This window comes from Aquarana catesbeiana, linkage group LG12 (assembly GCF_042186555.1).
Source record: "Aquarana catesbeiana isolate 2022-GZ linkage group LG12, ASM4218655v1, whole genome shotgun sequence".
Classification (NCBI taxonomy): Eukaryota; Metazoa; Chordata; class Amphibia; order Anura; family Ranidae; genus Aquarana; species Aquarana catesbeiana.
The window spans coordinates 240,130,595-240,154,680 of NC_133335.1; the positions used below are offsets into that span (position 1 = coordinate 240,130,595).

A 24,086-nucleotide genomic window follows, 5' to 3' on the forward strand; every position below is an offset into this window, starting at 1 on the left:
ACTGTTTATAATCACAGCGGGTGCGGGTCGCGGCGCGGTGACGTGTGGCCACCTGGAGGCGCTCTGTACACAGATGGTATACAGAACGCCCCCCCAGAAATACAATATGGCCACCTGGAGGCGCTCTGTACACAGATGGTATACAGAACGCCCCCCCAGAAATACAATATGGCCACCTGGAGGCGCTCTGTAAACAGATGGTATACAGAACGCCCCCCCCCCCCCCCCAGAAATACAATCTGGCCTCCTGGAGGCGCTCTGTAAACAGATGGTATACAGAACGCTCCCCCCCAGAAATACAATATGGCCACCTGGAGGCACTCTGTACACAGATGGTATACAGAAAGCCCCCCAAAAACATAATTTCCTGCTTGTGTGATCGGCTCACTGATTTTCCCAGAAGATACAAATCAGATTTTGGGCATCCCCTGCAACAAAAATGTCATTTTTGGTGAGATATTCCCACAAAGGGAAATCCCGTCCAAAGGGATGCAGACTCTGCCACTTTCCTCATTAGAGCCCTGCAGGAGCAGCAGCTGATTGATAATTATAAAACCACTACAGATGCACGTGGACACAGAGGAACAAACAGCTACTTCTTCAGAATAGCAAAAGGTCGGAATCTGCAATAAAAGTTTGTTACAATCCCTGCAATGTACAGAGATCACCCAGGAGTGGGGGAGGGGAGTTTTCAGGCTGGATTCACATCGTCTAACGCTCCGATTATTTACCACATTAACAACCTATTGACGCCAGCCTATCACGTGTGTGCGGCGGACCGTAGCGCCGATACGCTGCTCATAGGCGTCACTTGATGTGAGCGAGTTCCTTGCTAAGAGACCAAACCTTCAAAGATCACTTTTGCACACCTCCCAACTTTTTGAGATGGGAATGAGGGACACCTATCAGCAAAAGTAGGCAGGGATAGAACACACCCTCTTGCCACGCCCCCTTAAAGGAGAATTGCGAAAAAAAAAAAACAGATTGGTTAAACCCACAAATGCTTTACCATTACTATTCCATTATACTGGCTTTTGGAATTTACAAATGCAGAAACCAGATTTAACACTGGGAAACACGTTTTGATAGATCAGGAGTGCATTTTATATACATCTATATAGATCAGACCAAAATGAGGGACAAATGAGGAGGAAAGAGGAAAAGGGGGACATTGCTCCAAATCCAGGACAGCCCCTCCAAATCCGGGACAGCCCCTCCAAATCCGGGACAGCCCCTCCAAATCCGGGACAGCCCCTCCAAATCCGGGACAGCCCCTCCAAATCCGGGACAGCCCCTCCAAATCCGGGACAGTCGGGGCGCTATGCTCATGGTCCCCACTAACATTAGGTAGACAAGTGGGACCGGCTCCTGATCATGTGACCTATGCAATCGCCAACCATGAGGGTGGCATGATCACCAATCCTTCCCGCCACACGTGTGTACAGACCCTATTTAAAGGGACGTGGGAGCTGGAAAAAAAAAATGGCACCCGATTCGCTCCCCTCAAAAAAGAAAAAAAATGATATCCAATATTTACATCGATTCATAAAAGTGGTTAAAGAAAGTCAGCAATGGCGGGACCATTCGAAAGATTTAATGTAAAGTAGGCCTGGTAGTTACTTTAAAAATGAACCCCGATGCAATCTGACAATACACCACTAGATGGCGCTGTGATAACGCAGACATTGAACTGCATTTGCTGCCAGCGTCACACGCAGATAATGGGGGGAGCGCGGCTGGCCTTGGTTCTACTTCAGCTACTCTGTATCTTCTTTATAAAAGATGCAGGAGGGGAAGAATAGTAGTGTTGCCCAAAGGCACGCAATCACGAGCATTCTTTTGTTAACCGCGCATTACAGAAAAAAAAATAAAAAAATAAAACCACAGCGGGGATTTGAGTGCTGCATGTAATTCATCGTCCTCCCTTCTATTACTAAAGGCCTTTGTAGAGCGATGTTCATGTCAGGCCTTTTCCACGTGCTGCAAATGCAAAATGCAGCGACTGACGAGGAGAGGCGGCTTTGAATGCAATCCAAACGCACCTCCATAGGAGCCGCTGCGTCCGAAGAAACGCAGAGCAGGTCGGTCACCTACACTACTCTATTGGGATCAACAGGGAAACGCTTATCTGTGCTGGACGTCGGCTTCAAACGCTTCTTAATGGCAGCGAAACACCCAAAACCCTAATGAAGGCCCAATTTATAAAAAAGAAGTATTAAAAGTTGTGCAATGTAAAATCTTTAACAGTAATAAAATCATTAAAAAAATATCCATCACACCTCTAAATAAATCTAAAACCTCTCCCCTTATTTCCAGGACCTTCTTCTGGGAGAGTTTTCACTTGTCACCATATCTAAACATGGCACTTATAGAACCGATCCATTGTATACAGCCTGCACTGAAACACTGTATACATCCTGCACCGACACATTGTATACAGCCTGCACCTGACACATTGTATACATCCTGCACTGAAACACTGTATACATCCTGCACCGACACATTGTATACAGCCTGCACTGAAACACTGTATACATCCTGCACCGACACATTGTATACAGCCTGCACTGAAACATTGTATACAGCCTGCACTGAAACATTGTATACAGCCTGCACTGAAACATTGTATACAGCCTGCACTGACACATTGTATACAGCCTGCACTGACACATTGTATACAGCCTGCACCTGACACATTGTATACAGCCTGCACCTGACACATTGTATACAGCCTGCACCTGACACATTGTATACAGCCTGCACCGGACACATTGTATACAGCCTGCACCGGACACATTGTATACAGCCTGCACCGGACACATTGTATACAGCCTGCACCGGACACATTGTATACAACCTGCACCGACACATTGTATACAGCCTGCACCTGACACATTGTATACAGCCTGCACTGATACATTGTATACAACCTGCACCGACACATTGTATACAGCCTGCACCGACACATTGTATACAACCTGCACCGACACATTGTATACAGCCTGCACCGACACATTGTATACAACCTGCACCGACACATTGTATACAGCCTGCACTGACACATTGTATACAACCTGCACTGACACATTGTATACAACCTGCACTGACACATTGTATACAGCCTGCACCTGACACATTGTATACAGCCTGCACTGACACATTGTATACAGCCTGCACTGACACATTGTATACAGCCTGCACTGATACATTGTATACAGCCTGCACCTGACACATTGTATACAGCCTGCACTGACACATTGTATACAGCCTGCACTGACACATTGTATACAGCCTGCACTGATACATTGTATACAGCCTGCACCTGACACATTGTATACAGCCTGCACTGACACATTGTATACAGCCTGCACTGATACATTGTATACAGCCTGCACTGACACATTGTATACAACCTGCACTGACACATTGTATACAGCCTGCACTGATACATTGTGTACAGCCTGCACTGAGTCTTCACTTGTCACCATATCTAAACATGGCACTTATAGAACCGATCCATTGTATACAGCCTGCACTGAAACAATGTATACAACCTGCACTGACACATTGTATACAGCCTGCATCAATACATTGTATACAGCCTGCACCTGACACATTGTATACAGCCTGCGCTGATACATTGTATACAGCCTGCATCAATACATTGTATACAGCCTGCACCGGTACATTGTATACAGCCTGCACTGATCCATTGCACACAGCCTACATCGATCCATTGTATACAGTCTGCACCGATACATTGTATACAGTCTGCACTGATACATTGTATACAGTCTGCACTGATACATTGTATATTAGCCTGTAATGGATACATTGTATACAACCTGCAAAGTCAAACAAACAGACTGTACACTCTGCCAGTGCAGCTGCTCCAGAGCTTAGTAAATGTGCTAAAGATTGACTTTATAAAGAATAATCACACGCAAGGAAAATAAAAATAACAAAAAACAACATTTTTGCTGGCACGTGATTGGATGATGGAAGTCAGAAGCATTCTCCGTCATTTACTAAGCTGTGGAGCAATGGCACTTGTAAAAGTACACAGTCTATTGGCCTTTAGTAAATCAGCCCCATTGTAGATAACCTGAACGGATAATTGTATACAACCTGAGCCCAGAAAAAAAAGGGGCCCACAAACAGGTCTTTGCTGCGGTCCCCACCCTGGAAAGGCCATCACAGGTCGAGCGTTTGGATGAATATAGCTGCTGGTGTCACAGGTCTGATCAAGTACCTTGTACTGTTTATTTCTTTGGAGAATTTACCAAAGGATGGTATGCCAGACCTCCCGTACTTTATACCATGTAGGAAGAGCTCACTCAGGCTGGTGACAACAGTAGCTCAGTTTCTGGCTGTCAGATGTAGGGATTTGTTGGGTGGGGTCCAGTACAGCGGTGGAGACATGGTGGGGAACAAACCTGCAATATTCTGTTCTTTAATACAATAAATATGAGATCCCAAATGCCCACTGAGGACCGCCAGCATAAGCAACAAAGTACGCCAGGTTCTCCTATTGTAGTCATTGTCATAAAGGTGGTAAAAGGGAGTTAAGAGCACTGTTAGAAGCTGGATTCAGGCACAGTTTTCTTTCTTCCTAGGGAGGAAGTTTGATATCTCATTCTCTGAAGTGTACCTGAGGACGATTTTTCTGCTGCTGCCGCTGCCTGCCTGGCAGCTTGGTGAGTCGCACTTCCGTTCTTGTACAGAGAGGCAGACCTCTTCATAGTCCACTCTACCTTATTCTGGACGTTGGTTGAGCTATGGGCTCTCCTGATGTCCATCTGAGCTTTGCTGGGGGCATGGTCCTCTTTCTGACGACGTGGCATGGGGCCACTAGTCCTCCCATCCAAAACCCCATTAGGTAGAGATGTCCTGGTTGTCCTGGCATGGAGGTCAGTTTTAATGTTGTCTGACGTGCTCGGCCTTCTGGATTCTTTCTTCGGTAAACCGGTAGACCTAGACTTTGCTGACTTCTCCTCCTGAGGTCCAGTTTCTGAGGTTCTTGGCCTGCTGCTGTCTTTAGTAAGGATTCTTTGGTTTCCATCTCCCTTTTTACCTAAATTTGCTTTGCCTTTTTCAACAGAGTCAAAAGGCGCTGGACCGTCCACACCCATAGTCCTGTGTTGGGATTGTGAAGGCCCATCTCCTTTCTCAGTCACAGCACTGCTATCTTGGCGGCTCACTTTATCTCTAAGCTTTCCATCCGAAGTATCTGTCTTTGCTGGTTTTGATTGACCACTGGCTGAGTTGATTTCATTGGCACCATGAGTATTCTTATGGTTTACCTGTGGCTGAGGTCCACTGGTTGGCTTGTCTGTGTTGGTCATCAATGGCACAATAGACTCATTCGTGTACTTTGGCCGACGGCCAGATTCTAAATATTCCACTAGCTCACCAGTCTTGGGCTTTGCCTTATCCTTTGCTCCGAATGACCACCGGAGTGGCATCGCCTTACTGAGGCTCAGCTTTATTTTGGAAGCAGATGACAGTTTCATGCTGGCACTACGACCCTTGACCCCACGGACAAAAGACTTTGTGCCACAACCTGCAAGAAAAAAATAAATAAAATAGTTGACCACCCTAAAATTTTCTATATGGCCAAATTTTTGTAGACATCTAACCAATACCATCACATCTATATGATCTTGTTGGACATTTCATTATAAAACTGTATGGAGTTGACTCTCCCCTCCACAAAATCATGATTTTGAAGTATGTGCGTGGATTTGTACCCAGGAAGCCACATATTTACCTTGGTCCAAGTCCTCCTCATCTAGGAAGACCACAGAGTCTGGACTTTGGGGAGGTGGTGAGCAGTTGGTAGTAACATGGGATGCCAAGCTCTCTCTCTTGCTTCCGTTTAGTCGAAGGACCCAGTGGTCCGACATGGAGGAACTTGTGGAACCTGTAATTACAGTGCAAGATCCTAAAAATTTGGTGAAATTAGAACCAAGAAAAATCTCCAACTCTCTAACATGGTAAGCCTCTGTTTTGATGGTACCTGTAAGCACACGATTCCACAGTAGAGTGGGAAAGGAAAGAAATGCTGACTGGTAGCCATAGACTAGGGGTCTCCAAACTTTCTAACCAAAAGGGCCAGTCAAGTTTTTCAGACTTTAGGGGTGCCAAACAGTGGCCAGTGGCAGTAGAAAATATCCTGGCATTATTGGACATAAACTATGCCTATCTTTGGTGTCAGTGGAAGGAATAGAGCCCCATCTTTGGTGTCAATGGGAGGCATAGTGCCCCTATGGTAGGTAGGAATTATACACCATTGTTGGAGTCAAAAGGAGGAATAGTGCTCCAAGGGTCAGGTAAAGGCAAGCAAAGGGCCACATTCAGTTTGGAGACCAGGTGGAGACTACTGCTATAGACAATACCAACAAGCAGCTTTGTATTAATAAAGTCCCCTCCACATGTTGACACCTTCCAGTAACACGCACCAAACCTCATATATGCATCTCCACCCACTCATTCCTAAGACTTTCTTCCCTGTTAAGGTTAGTTCCATTCAGGACAACAGTCACCCTAACTGCCATTATCCCAAGAATTATAGTACCTCTTACGGAGCTGCTGGCAGACCAGGCAGGGATGGCGTTCCTCTTTTGGTAAAACAGCAGATAAGCCCCCCGGGTGCAGACCTCATCCTCCTGGACCAATTCCACGTTACTGTCATCATAACTGTACCATCGAGCATCCATTGAGTTCCTGCAGTAGGCTGAGAGCACAAAAAAGGGACATGGGTGAATTAACTGGTGGAATTTAGGTTTTTTTTTTTTCTTCTTTTTTTTTTTTTACTAGTACTTTCTAACTGAAACAAAAAAAAACCCCAAAACTTTAGAGTAGTAGGTCATCGATAAAACTCCTGCCAGGTTGGGGAGATTTCCCTTTACTTACCTATCTAGAAGTGAAAGGAAAGTCCTTCAAAGTGAGGGGAAAGAACAGTTGTCCCTCACTAAATGTTCCAGAGACAGCTGTAAATTTTTGGGTTTCCCTTAACTTTCTGTCCTGGTGTTGTATCCGATATGCACAATAAGACTCGCTAGACCAGTGATCTGAGTAGGTGCCGAAAGGCAGATCAGATGCAGCCCTAAAAAGCCAAATCTCCATCCACATTTACCTAATAATGGATCTTCATAGCATGGCATTTTCTGAATCAGAACTGTGAGTCTTGACAAAACAAAGTCCCGTGGTCTTCCAAAGAACATGGTTGGTGGTTCTAGTCAGCATGTGAAGCATATAGAATTGACTTTATTGTAGTGTGAAGCAAGATGAGGTGGGATTCGTGGGTCAAGAAAGTCTTTTGAAAGCGAAAAAGAGAGATGGAGAAAGAGAAGTTCAAATTCCTTCCCCATTACGAAACCCATCGTCTATTGTTTATGGTACCTCCATCTTGGTGACTGCCATAGGTAATTAAATCCTGTGCTTGGTCATCTACCCAGCTCCATATAGTGTGGGCATCCCTTCCTCCATAGAATATCATTACCAAGTAACTCTTGGTAATCCTACTACCACAAAGGCTATGTAAGACTAATGAGGGGGCATCCTGTGCGCATGGTCATCTACTTCCTTCATAGGACGCCCCCCTTCTCCATAGCATATCATAACCAAGTAACTTTAAATATTTTATGGTTTCAGAAGCTCCCTATTATAAAGGCTATATAGGGCTTATGAGAGGACACTAACTGCCATAGGAAATCTAGCTTCTATGCATGGTCATCTACCCTCCTCCATACTATGGGAATCCTCATTCCTCTATATCCTGGTCACCCCACACCCCCCTACTCCATAGTATGGCCACCCCCTCCTCCACAGCATTCCATTACCAAGTAACTCTTGGTAACCCTATTTTAAAGGCCACATAAGACTAATTAGTTTTAACTGCCATTGGGAATATAGCTCCTGAGTGTGTGGTCATCTACTCTCCTTCAGAGCAGAGCCATCCCCCTCCTCCATATTATGGTCATCCTGCCTTTCACCATAGCATGGTCATCTCTCCTCCTACATATCCTAGTCATGGTAGGAAATGTATCTACTATGTGCAGGTGGTCATCCACTCTCCACCATAGTATGGGCATGCCCCCTTCCTCTATAGCATATTACCAAGTAACTCTTGGTTACCCTACTGTAAGGGCTATACAAGACTAATGAGGGCATAATAACTGCTGTAGGCATGGTGGCACTTGTGCCTCCCCTCCTTCGTTCCTCTATATTAGGGGTAGGTAACCTGGGGCCTGACAGCTGTTGCAGAACTACAAGTCCCATCATGCCTCTGGGAGTAATTGTAACTGTCAGCCTTGCAATGCCTCATGGGAAATGTAGTTCCACAACAGCTGGAGGGCCCCAGGTTGCCTACCCCTGCTCTATAATCATGGTCACTCCCTTCGAAAGCATATCATTACCAAGTAACTCTAAATATTTTATGGTTTCAGCAGCTCCCTATTATAAAGAATATATAGGGCTAATAGAAGGCACTAACTGCCATAGGAAATTTACAGTAGCTCCCGTACGTGGTCATCTACCCTCCCCCATAGTATGGCCACCCCCCCTCCTCCATAGCATATCATTACCAAGTAACTCTCGATAACCCTATTATAAAGTCTATATAAGACTAATGAGGGGGCATTAACTGCCATAGGGAATATAGCTCCTTCGTGCGTAGTCATCTACACTCCTTCATAGAAGAGCCACCCCCCTCGTCCATATTATGGCCATCCCACCTACCACCATAGCATGGTCATTGCTTCCCCCCCCATATCATGGTAGGAAATGTATCTCCTGTGCAAATGGTCATCGCTCCTCCTCCATAGAATGGTCATCACTCCACTATAGCATGGTCATCGCTCCACCACCATAGCATGGTCATGGTAGGAAATATACAGTATCTCCCAAAAGTAAGTACACCCCTTACATTTTTGTAAATATTTTATTCTATCTTTTCATGTGACAACACTGAAGAAATGACACTTTCCTACAATGTAGTGAGTGTACAGCTTGTATAACAGTGTAAATTTGCTGTCCCCTCTAAATAACTCAAGTACACCCCTAAGTGAAAATGTCCAAATTGGGCCCAAAGTGTCAATATTTTGTGTGGCCACCAATATTTTCCAGCACTGCCTTAACCCTCTTGGGCATGGAGGTCACCAGAGCTTCACAGGTTGCCACTGGAGTCCTCTTCCCCTCCTCCATGACGACATCACGGAGCTGGTGGATGTTAGAGACCTTGCACTCATCCACCCTCCATTTGAGGATGTCCCACAGATGCTCAATAGGGTTTAGGTCTGAAGAAATTCTTGGCCAGTCCATCACCTTTACCCTCAGCTTCTTTAGCAAGGTAGTGGTCGTCTTGGAGGTTACATAGTTACACAGTAGGTGAGGTTGAAAAAAAAGACACAAGTCCAACCTATTGACATGTGTTTGGGGTCGTTATGTTGGAATACTGCCCTGCGGCCCAGTCTCCGAAGGGAGGGGATCATGCTCCACAGACCATGACACTCCCACCACCATGCTTGACTGTAGACAAGACACACTTGTCTTTGTTCTCCTGTGTGCAAGTGATCATCTACCCTCCTCCATAGCATGGTAATACCCCCCTCTTTCGTATCATAGTCACCCCACTTCCATAATTTGGCCATCTCCCCTCCTACATTGCATATCACCAAGTAACTTAAAGACTATATAAGGCTACAGAGGGGGAATTTTTGGCACAAGAACAGGTCCAGAATAAACGATCAGATGTTCTGTAACCCTCAGGAGCCATTTAAAGCCCATTGCACCCTTAAAAACAACCATAACCCTTCCTCATTTACTCTAATGCATTCTACCAGAATGATAAAGTTTGGCGGAAATCTCTTAACTTTTGCCAAAATTTCCAGAACATGGAAGCTCTCATTTTCCTTTATCTGTAATGAAGGAAGTATTTATGTGGAAGGGGGAGGGATCCTGGAGGTATTTATATGATGCACAGAACATTTCCTCACCTGTGTAGTGTCCACCCTGTAGGCTCCCATGGTGATTACACACGGCGTACAGGTCATACAAGACGTCCGTCGGACCCCCGTCCATCTTCCACGAAGACCACTGTCCTGCGGGACCTTTGCATCCCTGGCCCCTCTTGACCACATGGGGCGCCATGTCCATCCCCAAGAGAGGGAACCTGACCAAAGTAGAAAGTTTATTCCTGCGTCCACCCACCTGCCGGAACCTCTTAAGGTGGATAATAAGGATGTCCGGGATGGTCCATAGGCTTAGCTTGACCGTTCCTTGCTGTAATACATTGCAGTGAGGGCACCTCCAGGCATCGTCAAGGGCCAACTACATCAGAAAGGAAAAATAAAAAAAGGAGTTGAAACCAATAAAAATGAGAGAAGACGGTAACTGGAAGGGATTCTTTCCTGTAAGAGCGGTGGAAAGATTAGGGTTTTACTGTCAAGTAGTTGTAGAACAGAAGGGGATCTTTATTGTACAAGTAGATAAGCCACACAATAACAGATAAAGCAGATAAAATCTGTAATACTGAAGGATTTTTTTACTGCAAGAGCAGGTAAAGAAAGAGCAACGAGATATCTTTCATTTCTAACAACATGGCGGCCGGCACTCACCTGCTCCTCTTTAGTATAGAGCTTAAAGCACTCATCCAACGTGCAGTTCTGCTGCTGGTGGTCCAACTGCTGTGTCCTCACCGACTCGTCATCCTTCACCACCTCCTCCTGGATGGTCCCAAAAAGTCTACAAGAAACATTTATGTTGAAGCACAACTCCCAAATGATGTCATACTTCCCAGGGGTCTATGGGCCTGTCCATGTTCCGTACTTCTTGTTCTGCCTGATACATGCCAATTGGACAGGAAGTGGGGGAGATTTGCTATTCACTTCTTGTTGTGCCCTGTACGTGCCAATTAGGGCATGGGGAGGTTTCCCCTCATTTCCTGTTCTGACTGATATATGCAAATAAGACAAGAAGTAGGGAGAATTCCTCTCATTTCCTGTTCTGATATGGGTCGATTAGAAAGGAAGTGGGGAGGTTTCCCCTCATTTCCTGTTCTGACTGATATATGCAAATTAGACAGGAAGTAGGGAGATTTCCCCTCATTTCCTGTTCTGACTGATATATGCAAATTAGACAGGAAGTAGGGAGATTTCCCCTCATTTCCTGTTCCATCTGATATTGGGCGATTAAACAGGAAGTGGGGAGATTTCCCCTCATGACCCGTTCCATCTATGTGCCAATTAGACTGGAAGTGGGAAGATTTACCCTCACTTTCTGTTTTACTTGATATTCACCAATTAGATAGTGGGGAGATCTCCACTCACTTCCTGTTCTGCCTGAGATACCCAAGATAGACAGGAAGTGGGGAGATTTCTCCTCACGTCCAGTTCTGTGTGATCCCATCCACATAGACAAGATGCAGAAAATTCCCATAAATTTCGGTTTTGTCAAACAGACAAAAATGGGGGGGGGGGGGAATGGTGGAATCTCCTAAACAGACCCATGGACAGCAATAAAAATTTGACAAAGCTCCCTACCCTTCCCTCAACATACCCACAACTGAAAAACTAAATGTTTTGGCTGAAGTTGTAGAAATGAAAAGTCGGACGTACCTCTCTTTGGTTTTGGAGTCCCATTCCACACCCAGCTTGACATGAGGTGGCCCCCCACTTCCACAGAGCTGCAGAGCCCTGCAAAGGAAGGCGACCATTGTTGAAAATTCCAATTACATAACTGCAGAAAAAAGGCGCGCTCCACCTAAAACCATCACTATAAATCTAGGTGGACATAAGTAGGCGGAGTCACCCATCTGCTTCTAGTCGTCTGTACACCCGCTGTGCCCATTATGAGGGGTTCCCACCATCTCTGTGCTGAGTTCCCGGGTCTGTACACCCGCTGTGCCCATTATGAGGGGTTCCCACCATCCCTGTGCTGAGTTCCCGGGTCTGTACACCCGCTGTGCCCATTATGAGGGGTTCTCACCATCCCTGTGCTGAGTTCCCGGGTCTGTACACCCGCTGTGCCCATTATGAGGGATTCCCACCATCCCTGTGCTGAGTTCCCGGGTCTGTACACCCGCTGTGCCCATTATGAGGGGTTCTCACCATCCCTGTGCTGAGTTCCCGGGTCTGTACACCCGCTGTGCCCATTATGAGGGATTCCCACCATCCCTGTGCTGAGTTCCCGGGTCTGTACACCCGCTGTGCCCATTATGAGGGGTTCTCACCATCCCTGTGCTGAGTTCCCGGGTCTGTACACCCGATGTGCCCATTATGAGGGGTTCCCACCATCCCTGTGCTGAGTTCCCAGGTCTGTACACCCGCTGTGCCCATTATGAGGGGTTCTCACCATCCCTGTGCTGAGTTCCCGGGTCTGTACACCCGCTGTGCCCATTATGAGGGATTCCCACCATCCCTGTGCTGAGTTCCCAGGTCTGTACACCCGCTGTGCCCATTATGAGGGGTTCTCACCATCCCTGTGCTGAGTTCCCGGGTCTGTACACCCGCTGTGCCCATTATGAGGGGTTCCCACCATCCCTGTGCTGAGTTCCCGGGTCTGTACACCCGATGTGCCCATTATGAGGGGTTCCCACCATCCCTGTGCTGAGTTCCTGGGTAGGCGCACCCGTTAAGGTATAGGAAAGGGTTAACGGCATCACATATACAGACCTGTCGATGGCGGCGTGCTGAAGCGGGCGAGCGTCCTTGGCAGATAAGTAGCAGTTGCTGTCCGGGGCCCCCACACGAATGTGAAAGAGGACGCCGCCACTCTGCGGAGAGAAAACGAAGAGTAAAAATAAAATTCCTGTGAAATGACACCAAATCAGCGATAAGACGATTTTCTTTTTTGTCCTTTTCATCGGCAGTGCCCCTCCACCGCCCCTCTTCCACCGCCGCCGCAGAGTCCTGTCCTCCAGCTGCGGCACTGTGATCCCCGCGGTGAAGCTGACCCCGGCTCTCCCGCCACATGGAACCTGCTCAGAATATAAAAAGGAGAGCGGCTCGGCCTTTCAAGTGCTCAACGCAGAAAAATGGATTCAAACGTCTATAGCGGCCGACGCAGGTGGTCACGGCGACCGGGAATTTTATTTTTGGACCAAGTTTTATACGCTGATCCGCAGACATTTTGTACACTTACAGTAGACGCAAACCACTAAAATCTCATAGAAGCTTTAACAAAACGTGATCTCAGAAATTCATTTTTAATGTTTTTTTTTTTTTATCTGAAATCTGAAGCTTCTATTAAAAATAATTCCTGGTGATCCTGCCATGGGAGGTCCTTGTTCAGGCACTTCCTGTAATAGGGTGACAACACTCCGTCCCCCCGTCTTCCCATTGCACTTCCATTGTCACACGGGCTTCAAATGGAGATTACAAGTGGCCGTTTCTGCACACATCACTGGGTCCGGGGCAGCTGCCCCTTTTGCCCCGGGGCAGCTGCCCCTTTAGCCCCATGTTAAAGATGGCACTGCATTAACCCGGCATGGTCCACTGTTGTCATCATCAGGACACCCACCCTGATGCCTTTTTATGGTTTAAAAAAAAAAAATGCAGCTCAGTGGGACGAGTCATGGCGCAGTGAGCGAATCACTAACAACATCTGGGAGCGGTCAAGAGGTGGGCCGCAAATCACCCACAGAGGATTACAATAAAAGGTCAGGTTATGGAAACCACAACGGACTTGTTTTTGAAGGTCCAACCTTGCTCTGAGGCCCCACTTACACCTTCGAATTTTGTAGCTTGAAGCTCAAAGCTCCAAAATGCTGAAGGAGGAAAAAATAAAATAAAAAAAAATCAATTATTCTCTATGGAGATGGTTCACATCTCCACTACAAGGTAAGCCAGAAGCCAAACACCTAAAGCTCCAAAAAGTTCTGGAGATTTTGTTTTTAGCTTAAATCGTAAAGACTGGTGCATTTTTGAAGCGTTTTTTTCCCCCAAAAGAAATGCATAGAAACGCTTGATTTGCATGTTTTAGCGCATGTTTTTCTGCTAAAATGCAAGAATTAAAAATAAATAATAAATAACAAATACATGAATCATCATCATCATAAATAAAATAAAAAATAAATATTAATAAAAATAAATAAAATAACCCTAACCCCTAACCCTAATATTAACCAAATAACCCAACAAAATAAAAATAAATAAATAAAATAAACCTCCAACCTTTAATTCCTAACCCTTAACCCCATACAAAAAAAAGTGCAAAAAGACTAAAAAATAAATACAAGTGGAAGAAATGGCTGAAAAACATAGCAACAAATGATGAAACAGATGATAATTTTCTTTATTGGCGAAATAAAAATGTCAACGCTCAAAAAACGCTGTACAAAAATGCTAAAAAATGCAACACTCAGGTGTTAATGCAGCCTTAGCAAGTCATGCAGAAGATCCAAAAGATGATGACCTCAAAACTTCCATGAACTTTTTGACATTGTATCTTCATGATGGTCAGCCTTGTCCTTTTCTTAGTAGTTCACTGATCTGGAGCAAACATTAAGATCCAAGGATTATGGCCTTCAAGCTTCCATTAACCATTTGACATTATACCTACAGGATGCTCATCCTTGTCCTTTCTTAGTGATTCATTGATCTAGGGCAAGCAAAAGGTCCAAGGATGATGGCCTTAAAACTTTCATTAACGATTCAACATTGTACATTTAAGATGGTAATCCTCCCTTGTCCTCTCTCAGTGAGTCACGGACTTGGGATGTGGAAGGTTCAAGAAGGATGACCTTAAAAATTCCATTAACCAATAGATACCTTCAGGACTGTACTCCTTGCCCTTTCCCAGTGAGTCACTAGTCTGAAGTAAGCATGCAAGAAGTTCAAGGAAGGTGGCCTTAAGGCTTCCACTAACCATTTGACATTGTACTTTGTGGATGGTCACCCTTGCTCCTGCTTTGTTAGTCACTGACTTGAAGTATGCAGAATGTTCAAGGAGGACGATCTTAAAGTTTTCATCAACCATTGGACATTTTACCTTCAGGACTGTCCTCCTTGTCCTTTCCTAGCGAGTCACTAATCTGAAGCAAGTGCAGAAGGTTCTTTGATGATGACCTTAAAGTCTCCATTAACCATTTCACATTGTGCCTTCAGGATGATCATCCTGGTCTTTCCTTAGCAAGTCACTGGACTTGGAGAATGTAGAATGTCCAAGGGTGATGGTTCTTCTGCACTAAGAATGACGGCCTTAAGGCTTCCATTAACCCTTTGACATTGTACCTTAAGGACGGTCATCCTTGTCCATTCTTAGTGAATCCCTGATCTAAATCGAGCAAAATGATTCTATGCAAAGTTACTCTATTAACCATTCGAAATTGTACTTACAGGCAAGTGGGCATCACTCCTCATCAAGTAATGGGTCTTCGCCAGGATGTTTTGCTGCAGCTGATCCCAACTTACTGTCCTGTCTTCCCTCAGGACCAGCGGAGGGCCAAACCTGTAAAAATTAAAGACATGCTCAGTGAAGAGTCCCAGTGTAAAGATCATGGAGGACAATGTTTAGTCTGAAGAAATGGTGCTTTTATTGAAGCCAGTTACCTAGGGGCCTGTTTACCCGTGCCATCCAGGTTGCACAGGAGAACGAGAAGCTTCGAGCTGGAGGCCAGGAACTCTGAGGAGACGGATCCTCCTCCGGGTAACCTCGTTGCATTTGTGTCAAAGTTGCGGGGAGAAGAGGGAAGGCTGTGGGGGTAGCCTGCAAATGGAAAGAAAAGCACAAATGAAAATGCATGTAAAAGGCAAAACTTTTTTTTTACTTTTGGACAGATGTGGGGAAGGGTAAGGCCCTCCATTAAGTTTTTATTGCCCTCTGTCTGCCAGTTGGGTAGATTCTCACCTTCTTTTTGTTTTGATGACCACTAACACCGACACAGAATGTGATGGGAAATCTATAAATTAACAGTTGCCACCAGAGCAAAAGTTGAGGGGTCATCTTCCAACCGGGTTAGATCCGTGGTCTCCAAACTGCGTCATGCAGGCCAAATGGGGCCCTTTGCTTCCCTTTATCTGGACCTTGGGAATCTATTCCTCCCACTTATACAAGGCAATGTTCTTACCACTGACAACAGCAGCGAGGCACCATTCTTTCCACTTACACCAATGATGAGGCATCATTCTTTCCATTGACACCAATGATGAGGCAGTATTCTTTCCACTTACACCAATGATGTGGCACTATTTCTCCCACTTACACCAGCAATGTGGCATCATATCCTCCAACTGATACCAAAGATGGGGCACTATTCCTCCCACTGCAATCAATGGGGCACTATTGCTTCAACTAACACCAATGATGAGGCACTATTCCTCCCAGCAACACCAATGATAGGGCAGTATATCCTCCAGCTGACACCAACGATTGGGCACTATTCCTCCAGCTGACACCAATGATTGGGCACTATTCCTCCATCTGACACCAATGATTGGGCACTATTCCTCCATCTGACACCAACGATGGGGCACAATTCCTCCATCTGACACCAACGATGGGGCACTATTCCTCCCACAGGCACCAACGATGGGGCACTATTCCTCCAGCTGACATCAACGATGGGGCACTATTCCTCCAGCTGACACCAACGATGGGGCACCATTCCTCCCACAGGCACCAACGATGGGGCACCATTCCTCCCACAGGCACCAACGATGGGGCACCATTCCTCCCACTGACACCAATGATGGGGCCCTATTCCTCCCAGTGGCACCAATAAAGGGGCACAATTCCTCCTCCTACTGATGTAAAGTTTTTTCCCACTGACCACCAAGCCCGACACATTTTCTATTACTACTAGTCACAGTCTGGCCCCCTTAAAATCCGAAGGTCAATAAACTGGCCCTTTGTTTTAAAGAGCTTGGTCTACCCCCTGGCCTAGACTATCTAAAGGCCACTGTCTAAAGATGAGGATTTCCTTCACCTTGGGGAGACCTCCTCTCATTTCCTCTTATGTCTCCGGACAGGAAATGAAAGATAGCATGGAAAGCACCAAACCACAAATGACCCCAAGTAAACTTTAATCATTGGTCAAATTGAAAATGCAGCCAACGCGTTTTCGGGATGGGGGGAGGGGTCATAACATTTTCCCTTCATCAGGGGATGTTGTACATATTCTTCAGGAACTCCAATAGCACAACTAACAAACTGAATGTATATAAAGACCGAGTTAGTAATACAGTATCTGAAATGGATCGGAGCGCAAAACCCTCCACGTTGAGTTCCACCATGACTAACTAAAAATACATTGAAGGTCCCAGTATGGAGAGTATGGGGCAGATCCAGAATTCACATTCACCTTCAGATCAAAGGCCACAATGCTCCTAACTGAACCATGCTCAGCAGCTTGAGGTTCCACAATCATTTTTAAAACCACAACTACTCTTTTCTGTCAGCTTCACAATCATACTTAAGAAAATTAGGAAAAAAGAGGGGGAAGGATAATCCACAGTTCCATTTCTATACCAAGGAGGATGTCTCTGGAAATGTCCGGGAAGATTTTTTTAGAGGACAGCAGGAGAAGGGAAAAATGTGAAGGGTTTTATTTGTAAACTTGCTTGACCTGTCTGGATATATGAAACGTGCTAAGAGGTGTTGCAACACCAGTCTTTAAAAGGAAACCAGTACTTGAGGCTACTGTTGCTGGGGTCTGGTGATGAAATGCTACCTTCCTGGCTGCCTCATTGAATCTGTGGTGTCAGTATTGAGTTACTGTATGTAGTCTAGTTCTTTAACTCAGGTAGTAAGGAATCCTTTGGATCAGTATGGCAGCCAGGCAACTAGTATTTGCAGGAAGTCATCAACTACATCTTTAGTATTTTTTTCATTACAGGTAACATGAAAAAGTGAATTTCCATGTTCATGAGCCTGGCCAAGCATTTTCAGAGGCTAGACATTTCTGCATTGGAAGCCCACCTGAGATCTTACAAGATCCTGGAGCCTAACAGAACAGGAACTGGTATTTTCAGGTGTTCATCAATGGCAGCCCTAATATCTTTCTCATTACAGTTTATCATAAATATCCATGTTCATGAGCCCAGCCCGGCCCGGCTGCCATCTTCAGAAGCTAGACATTTCAGAATTGGAAACCCACCTGAGGTCCTACAAAAACCAGGAGCCTTGGGTAACGGAAGGGGAACTAGTATTTTCAGGAGTTCATTAATGACAGCCCTAATATATTTCTCATTACAGGTAACATGAAAAACTCTTGAATCTCCATGCTCATGAGCCCAGCCAAGCTACCATGTTGATTCCATCTTCAGAGGCTAGACATTTCTGCATTGGAACCCCACCTGAGGTTCTGCAAGAACCAGGAGCCTTAGGTAACGGAAGGGGAACTTATTTTTAGAATTTCATCAATGGCATCCCTAGTATTTTGCTCATTACAGGTAACATGAAAAACCCTTGAATCTCCATGTTCATGAACCCGGCTAAGCTGCCATGTTGGTGCCATTTTCAGAAGTTAGACATTTCAGCATTGGAAAACCACCTGAGGTTCTACAAGAACCTGGAGCCTTGGGTAACAGAAGAGGAACTCATCAATGAGAGCCCCAATATTTTTTTCATTACAGGTACTATGAAAAAGTCTTTCATCTCCATGTTCATGAACCAGGCCAAGCTGCCATGTTGGTGCCATCTTCAGGAGCTAGACGTTTTGGCACTGGAAACCTACCTGAGGTCCTATAGGAGGGTAACTGAAGGTGAACTAGTATTTTCAGGAGTTCAACAATGACAGCCCTAGTATTCTTTTCCTTACAGGTTACCATGAAAAACTCTTGAATCTCCATGAGCCTGGCCAAGCTGCCATGTTGGTGCCATGTTCAAAAGCTAAGGATTTCTGCACTGGAAACCCACCCAAGGTCCTACAAGAACCTGGAGCCTTGGGTAATGGAAGGGGAACTAGTTTTTTATTTACCAGCTCATCAATGGCAGCCCTAGCATTTTTCTCATTATGGGTTTACCATGAAAAACTCCTAAATTCCCATGTTCATCAGCCCGACCAAGCGTTGGTGCCATCTTCAGAAGCTATACATTTCATCCTACAAGAACCTGGAGCCTTGGATAACAGGAGAGGGGCTGGTATTTTCTGGAGTTCATCAATGAGAGCTCCAATATTTTTTTTCATTACAGGTTACAATGAAAAAGTCTTAAATCTTCATGTTCATTAACCTGGCCAAGCTGTCATGTTGGTGCCATCTTCAGAAGCTAAAGATTTCTGCATTGGAAACCCACCTGAGGTTCTACAAGAATCGGGAGCCTTAGTTAAAGGAAGGGAATAAACATTTTCAGAAGTTCATCAATGAGAGCCCTAGAATTTTTCTCATTACAGGTTACAATGAAAAACTCTTAAATCTCCATGTTCATGAACCCAGTCAATCGGCCATGTCTTCAGAAGCTGGAGCTTTCTGCATTGAAAACCCACCTGAGGTCCTACAAGAACCAGGAGCCTTGGGGACCGCAAGGGGAACTTGGAAGGCGTAGACTGGGTCACCTTCTGCTATGCTGTTCATGTCTTCATCATCGGAGAAGGATCTTTGGAATCCGCTGGAGTACACCTCGGCCAGGATGACCTTAAAAGGACAAAAACAGCTGAATAAACCAACTAGAAATCAGGCTTTTAGTGGGAGTGGCTGCTTTGGTGGTAGGAGGGGAAGGTGCATAAGTGGGCTGGACCAATAGGATGATGGCACAATGGGGTTAGCATCCTTCTTATTCTGTGCAACAATATAGGGGGTAATGGGAGCCCATGAAAACGTTACATTTTTACAATAGAAACATAATCATTCTAGAGTTAAAAATCACACCCGATGTGGTTGTCCAAGGAGACGACTTACCTGGTCGGCGGGTATCTTGCCCTGATCGGCCACCATCTGCCGCAGTGCTGCCACAGTGCCAAATAACGGGACAGCCAAGCCAATGCGCAGGAAGCGCTGCTGCTGAGACTGGAATACTAAAGTGACGTTCAGGGCCCTGCGAACATAGTAAAGCATCACAGGAAATGTTAATCCGGGCTGATCAGAGCATGCTCACTAATGCGTCAGTGTAACCCTTCAAGGTATTTAGAGATCACCCTACTCCCCCTGACAATGCCCTCATCTGCATTTTTTTTTTTTTTTTTTCTTCAGAAGAACAGTGCCATGCTTGTTCAGGCATCATCCAGACTCGCCAACTGCTTCCTGGACTGAGATTTTGGCTCAGAGACGACAGTGTCATGTAAACCCTGCTGCCTGTACAGTCTGTGTTCACAAATGTCTGACACAGATCAGCCCGTGCTGCAGCCCATCGCCTTGCCATGTACCTTCAATTCTTCAATTTTCATTTAAACTAAAACATTTTGTGACGCCCGTCAATGTTGAGGAATTTTTCCGGTATAGGGTGACATCGCTCTGTCCCTCGCTTTTAATTGCGTTGTCACTCTGTCAACCGTGACGGCGAATACAAGCAGCTGCGCCGACACACATTGCTCATGAAAAGTCCACCATGGTCACCGTTCCACAGCAATGATGTGCAGCTGACACTGGAGGGAGTGCATGGAGACAGGAAGCGGCTGAAAGAGGCTGAGGGAAATCAGCAAATCCCAGATTGGAAAAAACGATGAAAGAAAAAAGGAGGGCAGTTGGCAATGCTTCCTGTGCGATTTCTCAATAGTGTTCACAAATAGACCACCCTAACCCTTACGAATTTCGACAAATCCGTTCATTCGGAAATATCCTAAAAATGGAAAAAACTGTAAAAGGAATATTCGTAAAATTTGAATATTTGGAAATTCAAATATTTGGATAGAAGAACGAAAATGCAAAAGAACGAAAATCCCAAAAAACTCTAAAATCTGAAATAACCAACTAAAAAAATCTTAACCATTACTAACTATTAAATTGTATTGGAGGTATTGGAATTTCCTTTCAAAGTTGGCTTTTAGTGAAAGTAACGAATACGAATTTATCCAAAGTTATGAATTATCCGAAATAACGAATGCCGCATCTAAATGAATGGAACATAATGAATAATGTTGTAAAGTGCTGCGTAAAACTGTTGGAGCTATATAAATCCTGAATAATAAAAATAATAATAATAAAAATAATAATAAAAAATAATAAAAACTTTATTATTATTAATTCATTCCGTTCCATTTGTTTAGATGCGACATTCATAACTTCGGATAAATTCGTATTTGTTACCTTGACCAACAGCCAAATTTGAAAGGAAATTCCAATCCCTATAATTTAATAGTTAGTGAGTTTTTTATAGTTAGTTGGTTAGTTAGTATTTCCAATTTTGGGATTTTCTCATTTTGGGATTTTAGAATTTCTGAATTTTCAAATTTACGAATTTCGATCATAACGAGTGACCCAAAAAACGAAAAAAAAAAAAACAAAAACAAAACTAATGAAACAAAACTAAATTTTTCGGCAGTGCACATGTCTATTCACAAATGTCTGACGCAGCCCCCGCTGCTGCCTCTCATCTTGTGATTTGCCAGAAAAGTTACAATGGTGTAGTCTGATCGCTAAGGGAGAAGAAATGCTTCCTCCTGTGTGCAGCAGAGCGACAACATCACCTCAGCCTACGCAAAAGTCACTGATGGGAGCTCAAGGATGGCCATTTAATATATATATTATTAAAAAAAAATAATAAAAAAATAAAAAAAAAAAAGCTCTTTTTTTTTTTTTTTTTTTTTTTAATATATTAAAAAGGAGCTTCTTTTTTTATATATTAAAAAGGAGCTTTTTTTTATAGATTAAAAAGGAGCTTTTTTTTATAGATTAAAAAGGAGCTTTTTTTTATAGATTAAAAAGGAGCTTTTTTTTATAGATTAAAAAGGAGCTTTTTTTGTTTTTGTTTTTAAATGTATCCTATTGTTGTATATTGTGACATGTGAGCAATTTATTACTGAGGGGTCCAAATTAATTGCACATGAATTCTCATAACAAGCCAAGTAACAAAGAAGTACCTGTGTGAGAACGCATCTTGGAGCGCGGTTTCTGTGAAGCGATGTGTAGTACACGCCGCATAATAAACAGTAATGCATATTTCATAAACAGTAATTACAGAGCCGTAATGACTGTGAGAAACATAACACCGAGGAGAAGCACATAGGCTTTTCCTATGCGGTCTCCAGGATTAACCCCTTCCCAGCTCCGTGCCGCTTGGCGGGACTGGCAGTGGGAGTCAGATAAACATTAAGGATATTATCAGCACTCACCAGCTATAATTATCAGATCTTTTCCTTCTCTCTCTCTCTCCCTCCCGTATAATTTTCTCTTCTCTTTTTCTGTTGTAATAATTAAGGCCGCCCACCCGCTCGATTCTGGGCACGCACGCTTGTCGGTGGAAGTTTCCAGCTCAGGGTTTACACTTCTGCCTAATGATGTGTGATTTGGACCATGCAATGTTTTTTCATGAAACTAATATTTGCTGTTTCTAGATATTAACCTTTGCAATTTCTCACTTAAAGGGTCCATTGTGTATCCTTTTGGAGCCAAATTGGGCCCTCAGTTTTAAGCTTTGCCACACATGCATGGTGCCATTGCCCTCAGCTCTAAATGACTAGCAGGCCCTTTTGACTTTGAATGAGCAGAACAACCCTAACACTAAAGGGGTGCTGCAATGGGGGGGGGGGGGGTGACAGCAATGCCTCTCCCTTGTCCTACCTTTACTAGATTTAAGCCTAAATAAACTTTCAGTTAAATAAGATAATTATCTAAGCTAAGGAACCAATGAAACTTTGCCGCAGGTGCATGCACACAGCGGCATTGCACTCAGCCCCAAATGACCAGCAGGCCCCTTAGCCTGTCCATTCTAGAGGATGGGCAGAACAACCCTAATAGAAAAAAGGTGCTACAATGGGGGGGGGGGGACAGCCATGCCTCTCCTTTATCATACCTTTACTAGAATAAAGCCTAAATTATTATACAGTATTTGTATATCAAATGAATTAACAGAGGAATCCATGCTGGGGTTCCTACACATAGTTTAACAGTTTTTGGTTAATTGCACTGATCATATGTTTATATATCTAATATATTGCAAGCGCTATTTGCACATAGGGTTTACCCTGTGAGCCTGTATTTGTATGATTTATATATCGCCAACAGTTTGTGCAGCGCTTTACAACATGAGGGCAGACAGTACAGTTACAATTCAATACAAGAGGAATCAGAGGGTCCTGCTCATTAGAGCTTGCAATCTAAGAGAATAAACTTTGCGGGATGAGTAAATGTTGTCTATGGGCCAGTTCACACCACATGCCGCCCAGTGCGTTTTTTTTTCTGCTTCAAAAATGCATGGATAGTCGGTTATATGGTTTCCGATGGCATATTCTAGTGGGTGTGCAGAACAACCCTAATAGCAAAAAAGGTGCTGCAATGGGGGCGACAGCCATGCCTCTCCTAGATTAAAACCTATTAAACTTTCAATGTAAATAATCTAATTATATTCCAGATGTATCAAAGCAAAATTGGGCAAAGTCTTATAGGTCATTTTCTTTAGAAAGATGCCCTTACCAGCAGTGCAAAAGCAGTGTGGGGGGGGTTTCTCAGACCTCTGCAGAGACACCCCACTGCTTCCACACTGCTGGCAGGGGTCAGGCTTTTCTATTAAGCTGTTGTTGCTTCCTAAAACAAAAAAGACCTCTAAAACCTTGTCCTTTTGCTTTGACGCAGCTGGAATTGAATTAACTTATTTGAATGGAAAGTTTAATTAGACTAGTAAAGATATGAAAGGAAGGAATGGCTGTCACCCCCATTGCAGCACCTTTTCACTATTAGGGTTGTTCTGCTTATCCACTAGAACGGGTGGGCAAAGGGGACCTGATGGTCATTTGGAGCGGAGTGTAATGTCACTCTGTGCGTGCATCTGCGGCAAAGCTTCGTTGGTTAACAGTTTCTTAGCAGCCCCTGGCAGTGGCCTTGTTTTTGGCTAGCTATGTTGTGCCATCCAGTATTTACGATGTGCAATAGATAAACCAACAGATTAGTCCCAGAAGATACAAGACATTAAATAATGACCGAGCTGCTGCAAAAAAGGGTTCTGTAGCTCCATAATGAGGATAAAAAAAATACATGTGATCAGCGAGTTCAATA

At 44.4% G+C, this 24,086-nt stretch overlaps 1 protein-coding gene across 1 annotated transcript in view; it reads right to left on the reverse strand.

Annotated features, from left to right (window-relative positions):
- Positions 1–225: 225 nt before the first annotated feature.
- Positions 226–24,086, reverse strand: part of USP43 (ubiquitin specific peptidase 43) — a 66,828-nt gene continuing 42,967 nt past the window's right edge. Inside the window, exons 5-15 of the mRNA XM_073606986.1 lie at positions 19,839–19,974; positions 19,427–19,574; positions 15,552–15,708; positions 15,339–15,450; positions 12,675–12,775; positions 11,619–11,696; positions 10,620–10,746; positions 9,999–10,332; positions 6,578–6,736; positions 5,771–5,923; positions 226–5,563 (exon numbers count right to left, since the gene is read on the reverse strand). Of these exons, the coding sequence (XP_073463087.1) occupies positions 4,578–5,563; positions 5,771–5,923; positions 6,578–6,736; positions 9,999–10,332; positions 10,620–10,746; positions 11,619–11,696; positions 12,675–12,775; positions 15,339–15,450; positions 15,552–15,708; positions 19,427–19,574; positions 19,839–19,974 (2,491 nt within the window). The 3' untranslated portion in view covers positions 226–4,577. The remainder of the gene's footprint in view (positions 5,564–5,770; positions 5,924–6,577; positions 6,737–9,998; positions 10,333–10,619; positions 10,747–11,618; positions 11,697–12,674; positions 12,776–15,338; positions 15,451–15,551; positions 15,709–19,426; positions 19,575–19,838; positions 19,975–24,086) is intronic.